This window comes from Aristolochia californica, unplaced genomic scaffold (genome assembly GCF_029961685.1).
Source record: "Aristolochia californica isolate CCGP_79_NKW_82.1479 unplaced genomic scaffold, dmAriCali1.0.hap1 SCAF_2, whole genome shotgun sequence".
In the NCBI taxonomy this organism is placed as follows: domain Eukaryota; kingdom Viridiplantae; phylum Streptophyta; class Magnoliopsida; order Piperales; family Aristolochiaceae; genus Aristolochia; species Aristolochia californica.
This window is the reverse complement of record NW_027181881.1, coordinates 42,617,770-42,629,971: the sequence shown is the minus strand read 5'-3', so window position 1 is coordinate 42,629,971 and position 12,202 is coordinate 42,617,770. Positions and strand designations below refer to the sequence as shown.

Here is a 12,202-nt window from a genome sequence, read left to right as displayed (position 1 = left end):
CTACACACCCTATGTACATGAAAATTTAACCACTGATATAATTTAACATGCAGAACAAGATTACATAAAAAAAATTAACCACTGAAGTGAAAAAATGGCCAAAATAGCCCTGGATATATTTTCTAACGCTAAGAATAGGATATAAATGAGGTGCCCCATCTCCCTCTGGTGGATCTCTAGAAATATCCATCCTAGTAAGCCGTTGCAAGCTATCCTGTTCCCTAGGATTAAGACCAGGAACATGTCTCTCTTGAAGACCAGCAGAGCTTTTGGCAGTACTTCCTATTTGACAAAAATCATTCGGTTATGAATTATGAATACATAGTTCAAGATATCATCGTTCCATGTTGAAATTAGTCACCTAAAAGATCAGTCCAAATTTTTGAGTGGTCTGAATGATGCTCTGAAACTCATGATGGGTCACCAACTCTAGCTGTAGTCTGAGCTGAAGCATGAATAAGTTGGTTGCAAGCTCAGCTGGAAGAGGATGCAGTTGCTTGTGGAGGCTCAGAAGTACTTCCTAAATGATGTAGTGATGTCAGCATTGTAGCAGGAACCAGCATTGCATCAAAGTCCAAGTTGCACCCATCATCCAAACCAAACTTTGGTGCCATTAAAATAGGTCTGTCCAAATAATGTATGCTCAATATAAAATCTTTCTTAAGTGCTCCCTAACATTATTGAAGAGAGGCAAAGATTATAAAGTTCTTATTCCTCAGCTTTCTCAAAAAATAAGTGAATATCAAGTTCACACGAATCACACCCCTTGCAAAATGTGAGAAATGCCTGTTATGTGAAATAAAATCGTAGTATTACATGAAACACTGCACTCAAAGCAAATAAAATAAAAACATAATTATGACACTCTTAGTTGCAATTTATGCACAGAAAAAAAATGAACCAAAAGACTTTCAATTGAAATATGTGGCATTAATTCTGTAATGTGATTGCTCTTTCAGTAGATTGCCTGACATAACATAAGTTCAAGCCCAATGAATTATTGTTAAGAATAGTCCACATGGATCTAAGATTAAAAAGATCATGTGCTTAATACTTAGGAAAAGACATTCTAACTTCATCTAATCATTTTGGGATAAAATCAAACCAACTTCAGCATAGCATTAGAGCAGGTAACTATATGTGGGTCCCCGTCTAATATTGTTCATGCTTGAGAACCTTAAAGAGTTTGAGGGGGAATATTAAAAATAATCTCATAGAGACCTGATTAGAAAGATCTTATTATTTTTAGTTGGTTAGAGCTTCACAACCTTTGGCTGGTCACATTGGGACTTTTAATTCCATAAACCTCAACAAAATACAAATGTACCTTCAGCTCTTTCACACTGAATGGTACATCCATGGCATCGCTGTTTTCTGTTTTAAATATATATATGCTGAACTTCAGTGGGTTAAAACGGAAAAGAGATCAACAAGTTAAATTATATGACTCAATCTACCTTTTGCTGGATGTATGTAACTTCTGAGCCCCACTGCTTTTCCTCCTATTGCAATCTCAGAATCAGGAGTGAAGGTTCCTAGTAATAATTGTGATCTCTTCAAGTGATGATTGGAAGTTAGCCAACAACCTGTTCAAATCAGCAGGCTTTAGAATGAACTTACTTTGGAATTTCCTCCTATCAAAGAAAAGGTAATGTATATCTCACTCATCGTTGCAGCTAATCCAACACGATTTCTTCATTCCTGTTCAACATTGACATAGATTTCCTACCACCAAAAATTCAATTTTACCTCAAGCAGCAGGAAGGCAAATAAGTCTTGGAGAAGATATGATCATGTAGGGGCAATTATGATGTTTTGCATCTCCCCAGATTATAGTAGTGAGACTCATTCTTTGAAGTTCCACAAAAGCTGCATTGTTTCACATTTTGCGCCACAATTATGTCACTTTTTTAACGACAAAAGTAGGGGCAACTAAGATGTTTTGCATCTCCACTTTTTATAAAAATGAGACTCAGTACTTGAAATTCCAGATCTTGACAGGCAAAAGCTGCCTTTTTTCACATTTTGGACCAAAATTATGTCATTTTTTAAGACAAAACTATGTTATCTTGGTTCTTAATATACAAAAAGAGACTCTTGATTTTTTTTGAAGACGGAACTATGTCATCTTGGTTGGTTCTTATTAAAGAAAATGAGACTCTTTTTACTTTGAACATCTAACTGCAGTATTCACAAAAAAATATAATTGGATTAATAAAATCAACTACAAGATCATCATCAAAGTCTTGTCATGACTATGTTCTGGTCCCTACATCCATTCTTCAATTCCATACACCTGTTAGCCCAGTTACTAAGTTTTCCTTCATCAAGTCTTTCCTAGCTATTTCCATCGAGGTCATTCACCAGTTCTCCCTCTGTTTCTTGTTGGTTCCACCACTAACAAAGACAAAACCATTCTAAATAAGAAATTGCTAGGTCTCTGTCAAACAAGTCTAAAATGTCTCAGATGACTCTCTTAATAATGTTGAAATTAAAAAAGAAAAGCAAAGAAACTCCTTCATGAGATATTGAAGATCATACAACCATAATGGCAAAGTTTTAGGATGGGGCTTCCTCAGGACAGTTAAGTTTTTACTCCAGTCATATTCTATGTATAACCATAAGGATGTAACTATTTTCCAAATAATGTCATTTCCTGCAGACTTTTTTTTGTTTTTTTTGGAATGTTAAAAGCCCTTTATCTTGGGGAGATTTGAATCCAAGACCTCATACTAAAAATCTCCCATGTGATTATCAAGTCAAAGACCCAATCAACAGGTTGGTTGGATTTTTCAAGGCCAATTTGGTGTCTCCAAGTATTTTTAAAATCCACTGATTAATTACCACAGTCAATTAATGATCTAGCTGCAGATACCAATCTAAGGGAAAGGAAGGCTGCATCAGCCTGGCAATGCTTCCAAATATGAATCTGAACCCAATTTTGTGTCACGTGCTAAATGGTCATTGCTTTTTGTGCAAAGCACCCATTGCCTACTTTGACATGGCTCTGGCTACAACATGGCTTGGTTATAGTGACAAACAAATGAGGAAGAGTGATCAAACAATGGAGCCATGAATGATAGCGCATAAAGGATGATGACAGTTCGTATAGCTGATCCCAACATAATTTGGCGTTTTGTTTGTTTGAGATTGCAAGACTAAAGGAGGGGCGAGTTGATCCCAACATAATTGACATAATGCTATGAGACTTGTTAAGTTGGGTCCAAGGCCCTATCCCAAAATGACTAGCCAACTTAGAAAACCACTTTACCAACTAATAAACTCAAAATCTTTGTACTCACTAATCTATGTGGGACTATTCCTTAACACTCCCCCTCACGTGTAGACCCTCTTTGGTGGCTCTACAAGTGGATAATTTAGGAGTAGGCAATTTAGGTGTAGGCCATTTTTTGTGGCTCTACAAGTGGATAGTTTTAGGTGCAGGACCTTTATTGTGGCTCTACAAGTAGATAGTTTAGGTGTAGGCCCACATATGAGTACCTGCTCTGATACCATGTTAAGTTGGGTCCAAGGCCCTATCCCAAAATAACTAGCCAACTTAGGAAACCTCTTTACCAACTAATAAACTCAAGATCTTTGTACTCACTAATCTATGTGGGACTATTCCTTAATAATACTGATGGTGACAAGTTGTGACAGTAGATGTAGATTAATTTTCTCAGGAAAATCTATTCAGTGCAGTGAAGTCTCAAGTTTATTAATCAAACAAAAAATACTAGAGTCACGATGATGCTGGCTTTAAGTTCTCCAAAAGGTCCAAGGGCTATATTGTATGTATGACAAGTCTTCTTCCAGAAACATGTTGATTCAATCGATGTCTCCAATTGTTGAAACTTAAAATTTTGAAAAACTTCTAAAAGCTGGCACAATCTTGAATAGAATTTTGAATACCATGTCATTGCCACTATAGCAATCTAAAGTCCACTGAACTTTTATGGCTTCAGCATTAGGTAAGATCTTGGAGAGATGGTCTACAATTGGTGTCCCGAGAATAGAACAAATGGCCTAAGCAAAAGTCAGTAATGGGACATGTAACAGTAATGCTCCCAAAAATTGTTATGATATCTTTCTTCACCTTATCTTTTCACTGTTTTAAGATTCAGACCCAAGCAATTCGTGCATACCTTCAAAAGCATGCTACATTGCACTCCTGCCACTGAAAGTTAAACATTGAAAAAATCAGCTTTTAATGTTATATAGCTTGATTAGCAGATGGGGAAGAACTGAGAGTCTGAAAACCTAGGTAAAATGTACAGTTAGATAGTCTCTACAAAATTTATAATATCCATAACATAAAATATAGTTCATAGAAGGAATGGATCATGGGTTTTAGTCTCACACGACACTTTAGAGTTACCTTTCCTTAAGTGTTTCCTTCGAGTTCAAAGGTGGCATATATTCTCCCTATTGCAGGTTCTCAAGAACTAAGATGTATTGCTTGCTTTTGTTTTTAAAGAAGATCATGTTTACTTATGACTTGGTTTAGTTTCTCTTGCATGTTCTTTTAAAGGAGAAATAAAGATACAGCTTGGCATTTGGCTCAATGCTCACATGAGGGTTTTCTAATATGAGGTTTTGGGTTCAAGTGTCACCAGGGGATAACAAGGGTGTGCAAGTGTGTAATTAATATTAAAAAAAAAGGATGAAAAGAGAAATGACAGAAAGAATTACAAAGTAGACAACTGACACCACAAAGGAAGAAAAGAAAAATAGTGCCATAAAATTAAAACAAGAAAACATATGCATAACTTTCAAATAACGAAAGGCTGGTGTTGGGTTGAGTCCAGTTCCATCCCGAAATGATTAGTCACTCAGGAGGCCTTATTGCTCAATCTTATAACCCATTAACCTTTATTTACATTTCTCATTGTGGGACTTTTTCCACTCAAGCTTACTCTTCACGTTCACGTTTATACATAACGGGCTTAAGATATGAGCACAAACTCCTAATGGAGCACACAACACAAAAACTCCCACATCATGGAGCCCACAATAAACAAATAACTTTGGGAGCATAAACCAGGCCTCAGCTCATGCACGCATCCTACACTGATACCACCGTTGGATTGAGCCCAGTTCTATCTCAAAATGACTAGTCACTCTAAGAGGCCTATTGCTCAATCTTATAATCCATTAACTTTATTTTTCATTTCTCAATATAGAACTTTTTCTCACTCAATATCCTGTAAATAACTGAAGTAATCAGCAAAGACCATCCGTGTACTGTAAAAAAACAAGAGTAACTTACATCGACATACAAAGTGGGCCCTGTTTTGTGATCAAATACACTCATATAGACATTCACAGATTGAGATGAAAAATTTAGACAGCACAGTAGAAAGTTATAAACTAAAGAAGTTTCACATCCTTATGATAAATCCTCATATTTGGTCCTGTCAACAATGAGTGACCTTGCTACTACCTGAAGCTAATGGGTGCCAATATTGTAGAAGTTGCAACTGAAAGAATAAAAAAGCACAGAAACCTTGTTTCTTAACTAAATAGGTGACCCTCTCAAGCTCTCTGACTAAAATAACCCTACTTGATAAATTGAACTAATGGTTACAAATATTGTAGAAGTTGCAACTGAAAGAATAAAAAAGCACAGTAACCTTCTTTCTTAACTAAATAAGTGACTCTCTTGAGCTCTCCAACTAAAATAACCCTACTTGATAAATTGAACTTCTACAATTATGAAATCCGTTTTGTGAAGTACAACAACAGTTATACTAAAAATTTTGAAGAGCTGGAGTCTGCAGAAGGTGAGAGTGACAAATATAAGAATGTTGAGCCAGATGTAAGGCATAATAAAGAGAAACAGAATAAGATGTGACCAACTAGAAGATAGTCATGAGAAGCACTAATAGACATGAAAATGAGAAAGTCATTTGAGATGGTTGACTATACTAGATCAAGACCAAATAGTCCATCAGGAAGAAGAATTTTCTCAAGTTAGTTGATAACAAGAACTAGGGAACGGCCTAAAAAAGGATGGAGTGGTGCTGAAAATTTGAAGAAAGTTGACCTCAGAGGGGAGGTAGCAAATGATAGAGCAGGATGAAAGCGGATACATATAGCAACACCAACATAGCTAGGGAAAGGATGTGATAATGATGGCGATAGCCAGAGATATGTTCTAGCAGCTCTTCAAAATGATGACGTTTCACTCACAAGTGGGAGTAGGTTGCTAGAGTTATCTGCTTTAATTAAGTCCAAATAAATCAAAAACTAATTTACTGTAGAAAACAGAAAACAAGGTCCACACGTATGCAGAAATCAATTACCTCTCATGACTAGCACATGTTACATAAACGCCATTAATCATCTTGTCCTTTAACTCCAAGGTCTTTGTTGTTTAGATGCTCATGATCATTGAATGTCTAAAAGTCCAAGTGCTACAATAAAAACAGTAGACATACTGCAACAACAATTACTGATTGTGATTGACGACTCATAGATTTTTTGCGATACATATTGCAGAAAATGCTTTGTAACATAATCAAAGGCTTAAATCAACAATAAATGCCCTATGACAATAGTTTATGTTATGGCTCAATGCATAGGTAAGAGTGATGACTTCAGATTTTTGGCGAAGCCCATCACAGAAAAAACTCTGCCTCAAAAATCAAAAAGCAACACCTTAATTTTCAAACGTTTTACAAATTATGCACTTTTGACACATCAAGTGTAGTAGTAACATTTAAGAGGATATCCTCAAGACATTTAATGGAAGTGTACATATGGCAAACTGATGCTTCAAAATTTTCACACAATGGTAACAAGTTTCACACCGCACTACGTTGTGTTAGCAGCTTTCACGCTGCCCGTGTAAGTTTCACTATGCAGTTGCACATAGGGTAGTCCCACTTTTTGCATATGTTGAACATTTTGGCACCATTTCTTGAAGTGTTCTCACATACTATATAGATTCTATGAACAGTGAATACAGGAAATGAAATGTCCCTCTCTGTTTAAGTCTCAAACGATACAGAGCGACTTGCACATTTACTTACCACTTGACGATTCTCTTGTAGAATGACAGAACATTTTTCCAACAGAGCAAGAACTCAATAAGCACAGAACGAGCAGCCATGCACGCAAGTCAAGCTATATAACTTCGCAAAACGCAAGGAAATCTACACAGAAAACGGTTCAATTCAGTTCCATCAGCCAGTTAACGTAAAGTCCCATTACTGTTTAATAAAAAGCGAGGCGATCATACAAATGAAAAACGGAAAATGCTTACTTGAGAAGCAGACGGTTGAATAAAGAGCTTGTTGCCAACCCGAGCGAGGCACGTGACAGCTCGGTGGAAGGTTTTGAGGGCGTTCCCGCTCAAGGAGATGTCCATTTTCTACTCCCTGCAAGCAGCAATGAAAACGTACAGGACGCCGTTTTTCAACTGCAGAAAAGGGGATTTTTTGTTAAATTACACGGACAATTTTGGAAAATTGTAAAATTACATTGTTTAAGCAAAAAGCAAGTCCCAACTCCAGGAACTGAGGGGGAGGGGGAAAAATTGTCCATTTTCTATGGATAGAAAGGAGAGGAGAACACACAAGACAGTTAATATAATATTAGAATGTATTAACTTAATAAATAATTAAATAGAATATTTTATTAATAAATTAAGATAAATAAGAGTTTAGTTTAAATTAATATAATTAAATTATGAGTTAAAATTAAAAAATTATTTTAATTAATTATAAAAAATAGAATACTTAAACAAAATGTATACTTTTACTTTAACAATATCTTTATCATCACTCTTCAATTATTAATTTAATATAGCATTAACAGTAATAAATATAATAAATAATTAAATAGGGTATTTTATTAATAAAGTAAGAAAGATTGTAGTTTAGTCTAAATTAATACAATAATTACGAGTTAATATTTAAATTATTAATTTAATTAATTATAAAAATAGAATACTTAAACAAAATATATACTTTTATAATGTCTAGATACTTGATCAAATTCTTACTTGAATAATATCTTAATTATCACTCTTTAATCACTAATTTAATATAGTATTATAGTAATAAATATAATAAATAAATAAATAAGATATCTTATTAATAACATAAGATATTTTATTCAACAACATTCTACAACATTTAAAAATTAATTAAACTAATTCTATAGCAGATGACTAATCCTAACAATGCAGGAACACACCTAAGTCCAAATTCACCAAACATGCCTCGTAGAACCACATATGACTTCACAGTCACTACGAATCGTACTTTGTCAGTGATGGGGGTTGGGTTTCGTTGGCTAATGGGAGACTCAGCCTAGTTTGAACTGACTCAACCCACTCTCCATTACCCAACCTACTCTTAATCAGACGTTGTACCCATCCTAGAAACTAGGGCAAACATAGACAAAAAAAAAACCCATGTGGTGGATATTTATAACACTCAAATCTCCTCACCACATGACATGATCATTCCATAACACTTCAAATTTATTTAACAATAACTAGCAACTAAAAATCCTGCAAATCTTTTCTCAATAGAGTAAATTGCAACTTCATAAATCAGAAAATTAAACTAAAATTAAACTAGCAACTTCAGAAAATACAACATTCAATGGCATAGGAATCCATAAATTAAAATACAAAAAATTAATAAATACGGAGGGGAAATTCAATCTAGTTTCAATTAAACTTTACAATAATTTTAATCTATTTGCAATTGACAGAAAACTCATTAACATAAAATAAAAAATTAAATAGTCACAAAAAAGTTATTAAACACCTAAATTCAAATCAACATTATAATTAAACACAATAATTATATTTAATTAACAAAAGCCCTAAAAAATCACCCTGCTAAATCAGTTTTTGAAATTCAAATTTGGGTTTGGAAAGTGAGTAGGGCTTCAGTTTTGAGAAAAGGGGCAGCGAGAGAGTGAAATGATAGGGTATTAAGAGAGGGGGCGCTAAGAGGAAATTCTAGGGTTCGGTTTTGAGAGGGGGGCAACGAGGAGATGAAATGATAGGCTTCGGTTTTGAGAAAGGGGCGGCAAGAGGATGAATAGAGGAGAACGGAGAAGAAGAGTGAGAGATTAGGCTGAGACGAAGTCTAGGTTGAGAGGAAGAGAAGGCGGTTGAGAGGGGGCTGTCGAGGGCGAGGTTGAGCGGCAGTTGGCATGGCAAGAGGGCTAGAGGAGAGGAGAAAGATCGAGCGGGGAGAAATAGAACGAAAAAACATAAGAAGCAATGAGGGCTTGTGTGACGCTAGATGACGTGGCATCTTACCTGGCAGATGACATATCGGAATAGAGACATGACAGTCGATGTGTCTATCTACTCATGCAATGCTAAGGATGTGGCGACACGTAATCAGTCAAAACTTACAGTGGACCGGTCAAAGTCGGGTATTTTCAAAATAAGTTCAAAATGACGCCATTTATGGAAATAAGTTTTTTTAAATGGGTAATTTGATAAAAAGCCCGAAAGACGCCATTTAAATGGGTTTATTGCAGTACTGTGGAAAACTAAAAGCAGCGATGAAAAAGGAATCCATACAAGGAAAGACAGAAACTCTTTTCCAGCTTCTTCTCAACTCCACAATAAAGACAGTTGTGTTCTTCGATATAACGAGAACAGATTGGGAAACCCCGAAACTACTTTCCGAAAAGGAACCGGATTCCAGATAACAGCCAACAATTTCACTCTCTTTCGTCCCGTTACGACGAATCTCATTCAGCCACGAAACGACTACAAAATACGAGCAAGACCATCTCTTCCGAACGTGGAAAAAGCTAACCTGCTCTACAATGGCGTCTCTTGCTGCATGTCCTGCGCTCCTTCCTCTTCTCTTTCTTTTCTTCCTTCCATGTCTTCCAGCTCGAGTGACTCTCCAAACATCCAATCTAATCGACCACGTCTGCCGACTGCACGACGACTACAACTTCTGCGTTGTAGCTCTAGCGTCGGACCCAAGTTCAGGAAGCGCCGATCTCACCAATCTTGGCTTCATCTCTTTCGAGTTAGTGCTAGCTAACATTACAGACACGAGTCTGTACATCGAGGAGCAGCTTGCAATAGAAAAGGATGCGAAAACGAAGAAGTCCCTGACCGACTGTCTTCAGGGGTATAGGGAAGCAGCCGAAGATACGCGAGCTGGGAAACAGGCTTTGACGGCGAAGGACTACCAGAGGATGAGCATCGAGGCTCTGGCCGTCGGTACCGCAGCGGGGGGATGCGAGCGTGCCTTCGGCGGCCCTCCTGGGCGCACTCCTCTGAGTCCGAGGGATCGTAATTTGGATTTGCTTTCAGAAATCCCATGGCTTATAGCAGCTATGCTTCATTAAATTATAAAAAATAATTATTAAAAAAAAGAAAAGTAAAAAGAAAAGCTACTGGCATCGGTGAATGTAATCTCGCCTGTACCGTGTTCTGAAAGTAGAGTCGATATGTATGATCTTCTTCTGGTTATTTAAAAGGCTTGAATAAATTGCTAGGAGCTGGGGTTTTTTGGATCTAGTCTTTTAATTTGTTCAGCTATAATTTTTTATCTTTTAAGTATTTTTCATGGTATCGCCATGAATAATGCTTAGTAGAGCAGTTCCCAGTACTCCGGCAACTTCCTTCAACATCTCTCATGGCTTCCTAGCAGGACCTTCCTGTCACACAATCTCTATTCCTAATACTCAAATACTCAAAAGAAAACATCTCCTATTGATTCGAAGTATAATCCATTGTTTTTTTTTATGAATTTTAACAAAACAAGAGGAAAATGATCGGTTCCGCTTTCTCTTTTAAATCCTTGCTTCAATTTAAAGTAAAAAAACATGATATTGTAAAACAAAAGTGTTTCAAGAATTTCTCTTCATTGGTGAAAAAACTTAAAATTGGTAATAAGATGCTAAATGCTCGAAATAAACCATTCGATCTAATAGATGACTCATAGAGAGCATAATATACATGATAAAAAAAAAATTGTAAAAAATCTAGCTAAAATCAAACCTTCAACTCTGATACTATGTGAGATTGATATGTCAAAATGAAATTGGACATGCAATGAGCGAAAAACACAATGCAATTTTATGTGGTTCAACCCTAGGAACCTAATACACGGACAAAAAGAGAGAGGGTGAATTTCTATTGAATGAATATCATTTTTTTACATCAATACAAGCTTATTTATAAGTTGAAGGGTGATCATTTGAATCCTTAATCAATTATTCAATTTTTTATTTATTTAAAGAATTGAATCAATCAAGATATTTACTAATCAATCTTTTGATTGATTTATCATTGTTTATTAATTTATTACATAATTTGAATTACAGATTTATTACATAGTTACTCTCTTAACAGTCACAAGGTTGGTTTCAATGTACTTGAGGAAAATGTACAAATGGACTAAAAATGAAGTCATACTGATCTACTCCGATTATAAATATTTGGATATTTGAAATCTGAAACATACATATAACTATCTGAATTAGATATCCAGTTTTGACTCCATCAAACAATATGCACATTTGGATAACATCTAAAATCAAATTCCTAAACAAAACAAGCATAAGTAAATGAATATATATTATCATCCATAACATCTATAGATAAAATAGGACAATGTTTTTCTAAAAAAAGTTTTTCCTCCTCTCGGTAATCAGAAAACAACCTTCACTAAGCTCTTTTTAGAAAGTTAACATACAAACATCAACATGAACACCAGTCTTGAACAAATTTAATCATGTTTTGATCATGATAATCCACATATACAACAAGAGAACTAGCAAAATTTTATCCAATATATGTTTTTCTAGGAGAGAAAAACGATTTTTTTATGCTTAAACCGAGCATTTAACATTCTCTTGAATGATTCAAAGTAAACCAAACATAAGAAATCTTGCATGAGATGGAACACTTATCTTTTATATAGAGAATAATCAACTAGTAAACATCTTGCAAAGATCAAGACATCATAAAAAAATCTAATGAAAAGGTAGAAAAAAACTTATATTTGCTTGCCCAACCTTTGCTTTACAATCAAAACCACACGAAGTTTGATAAAACTCACTTAATCACCACCTTAATGTCGGAGTTTTAAGCCTATAACTTTGATACCATGCTTGATTTAGGATCCCATGATAAGGTACTCAACCAAGAGAGTGAGAGAGGAGAGAAAGAAGAAGAGGAGAATAACAAGGAGAGGAAGAA

General features: G+C 35.4%; 1 protein-coding gene and 1 pseudogene across 1 annotated transcript; one reads left to right on the top strand and one right to left on the bottom strand.

The window, feature by feature from the left end:
* Nucleotides 1-380: 380 nt before the first annotated feature.
* LOC137957287 (uncharacterized) lies at nucleotides 381-7,372 on the bottom strand (annotated as a pseudogene).
* A 2,435-nt stretch (nucleotides 7,373-9,807) lies between these two features.
* Nucleotides 9,808-10,344, top strand: LOC137955108 (pectinesterase inhibitor-like). Its single transcript, XM_068801980.1, has one exon. The coding sequence runs from the start codon at nucleotides 9,808-9,810 to the stop codon at nucleotides 10,342-10,344; it is 537 nt and encodes a 178-aa protein (XP_068658081.1).
* The last annotated feature ends 1,858 nt before the right edge of the window (nucleotides 10,345-12,202 follow it).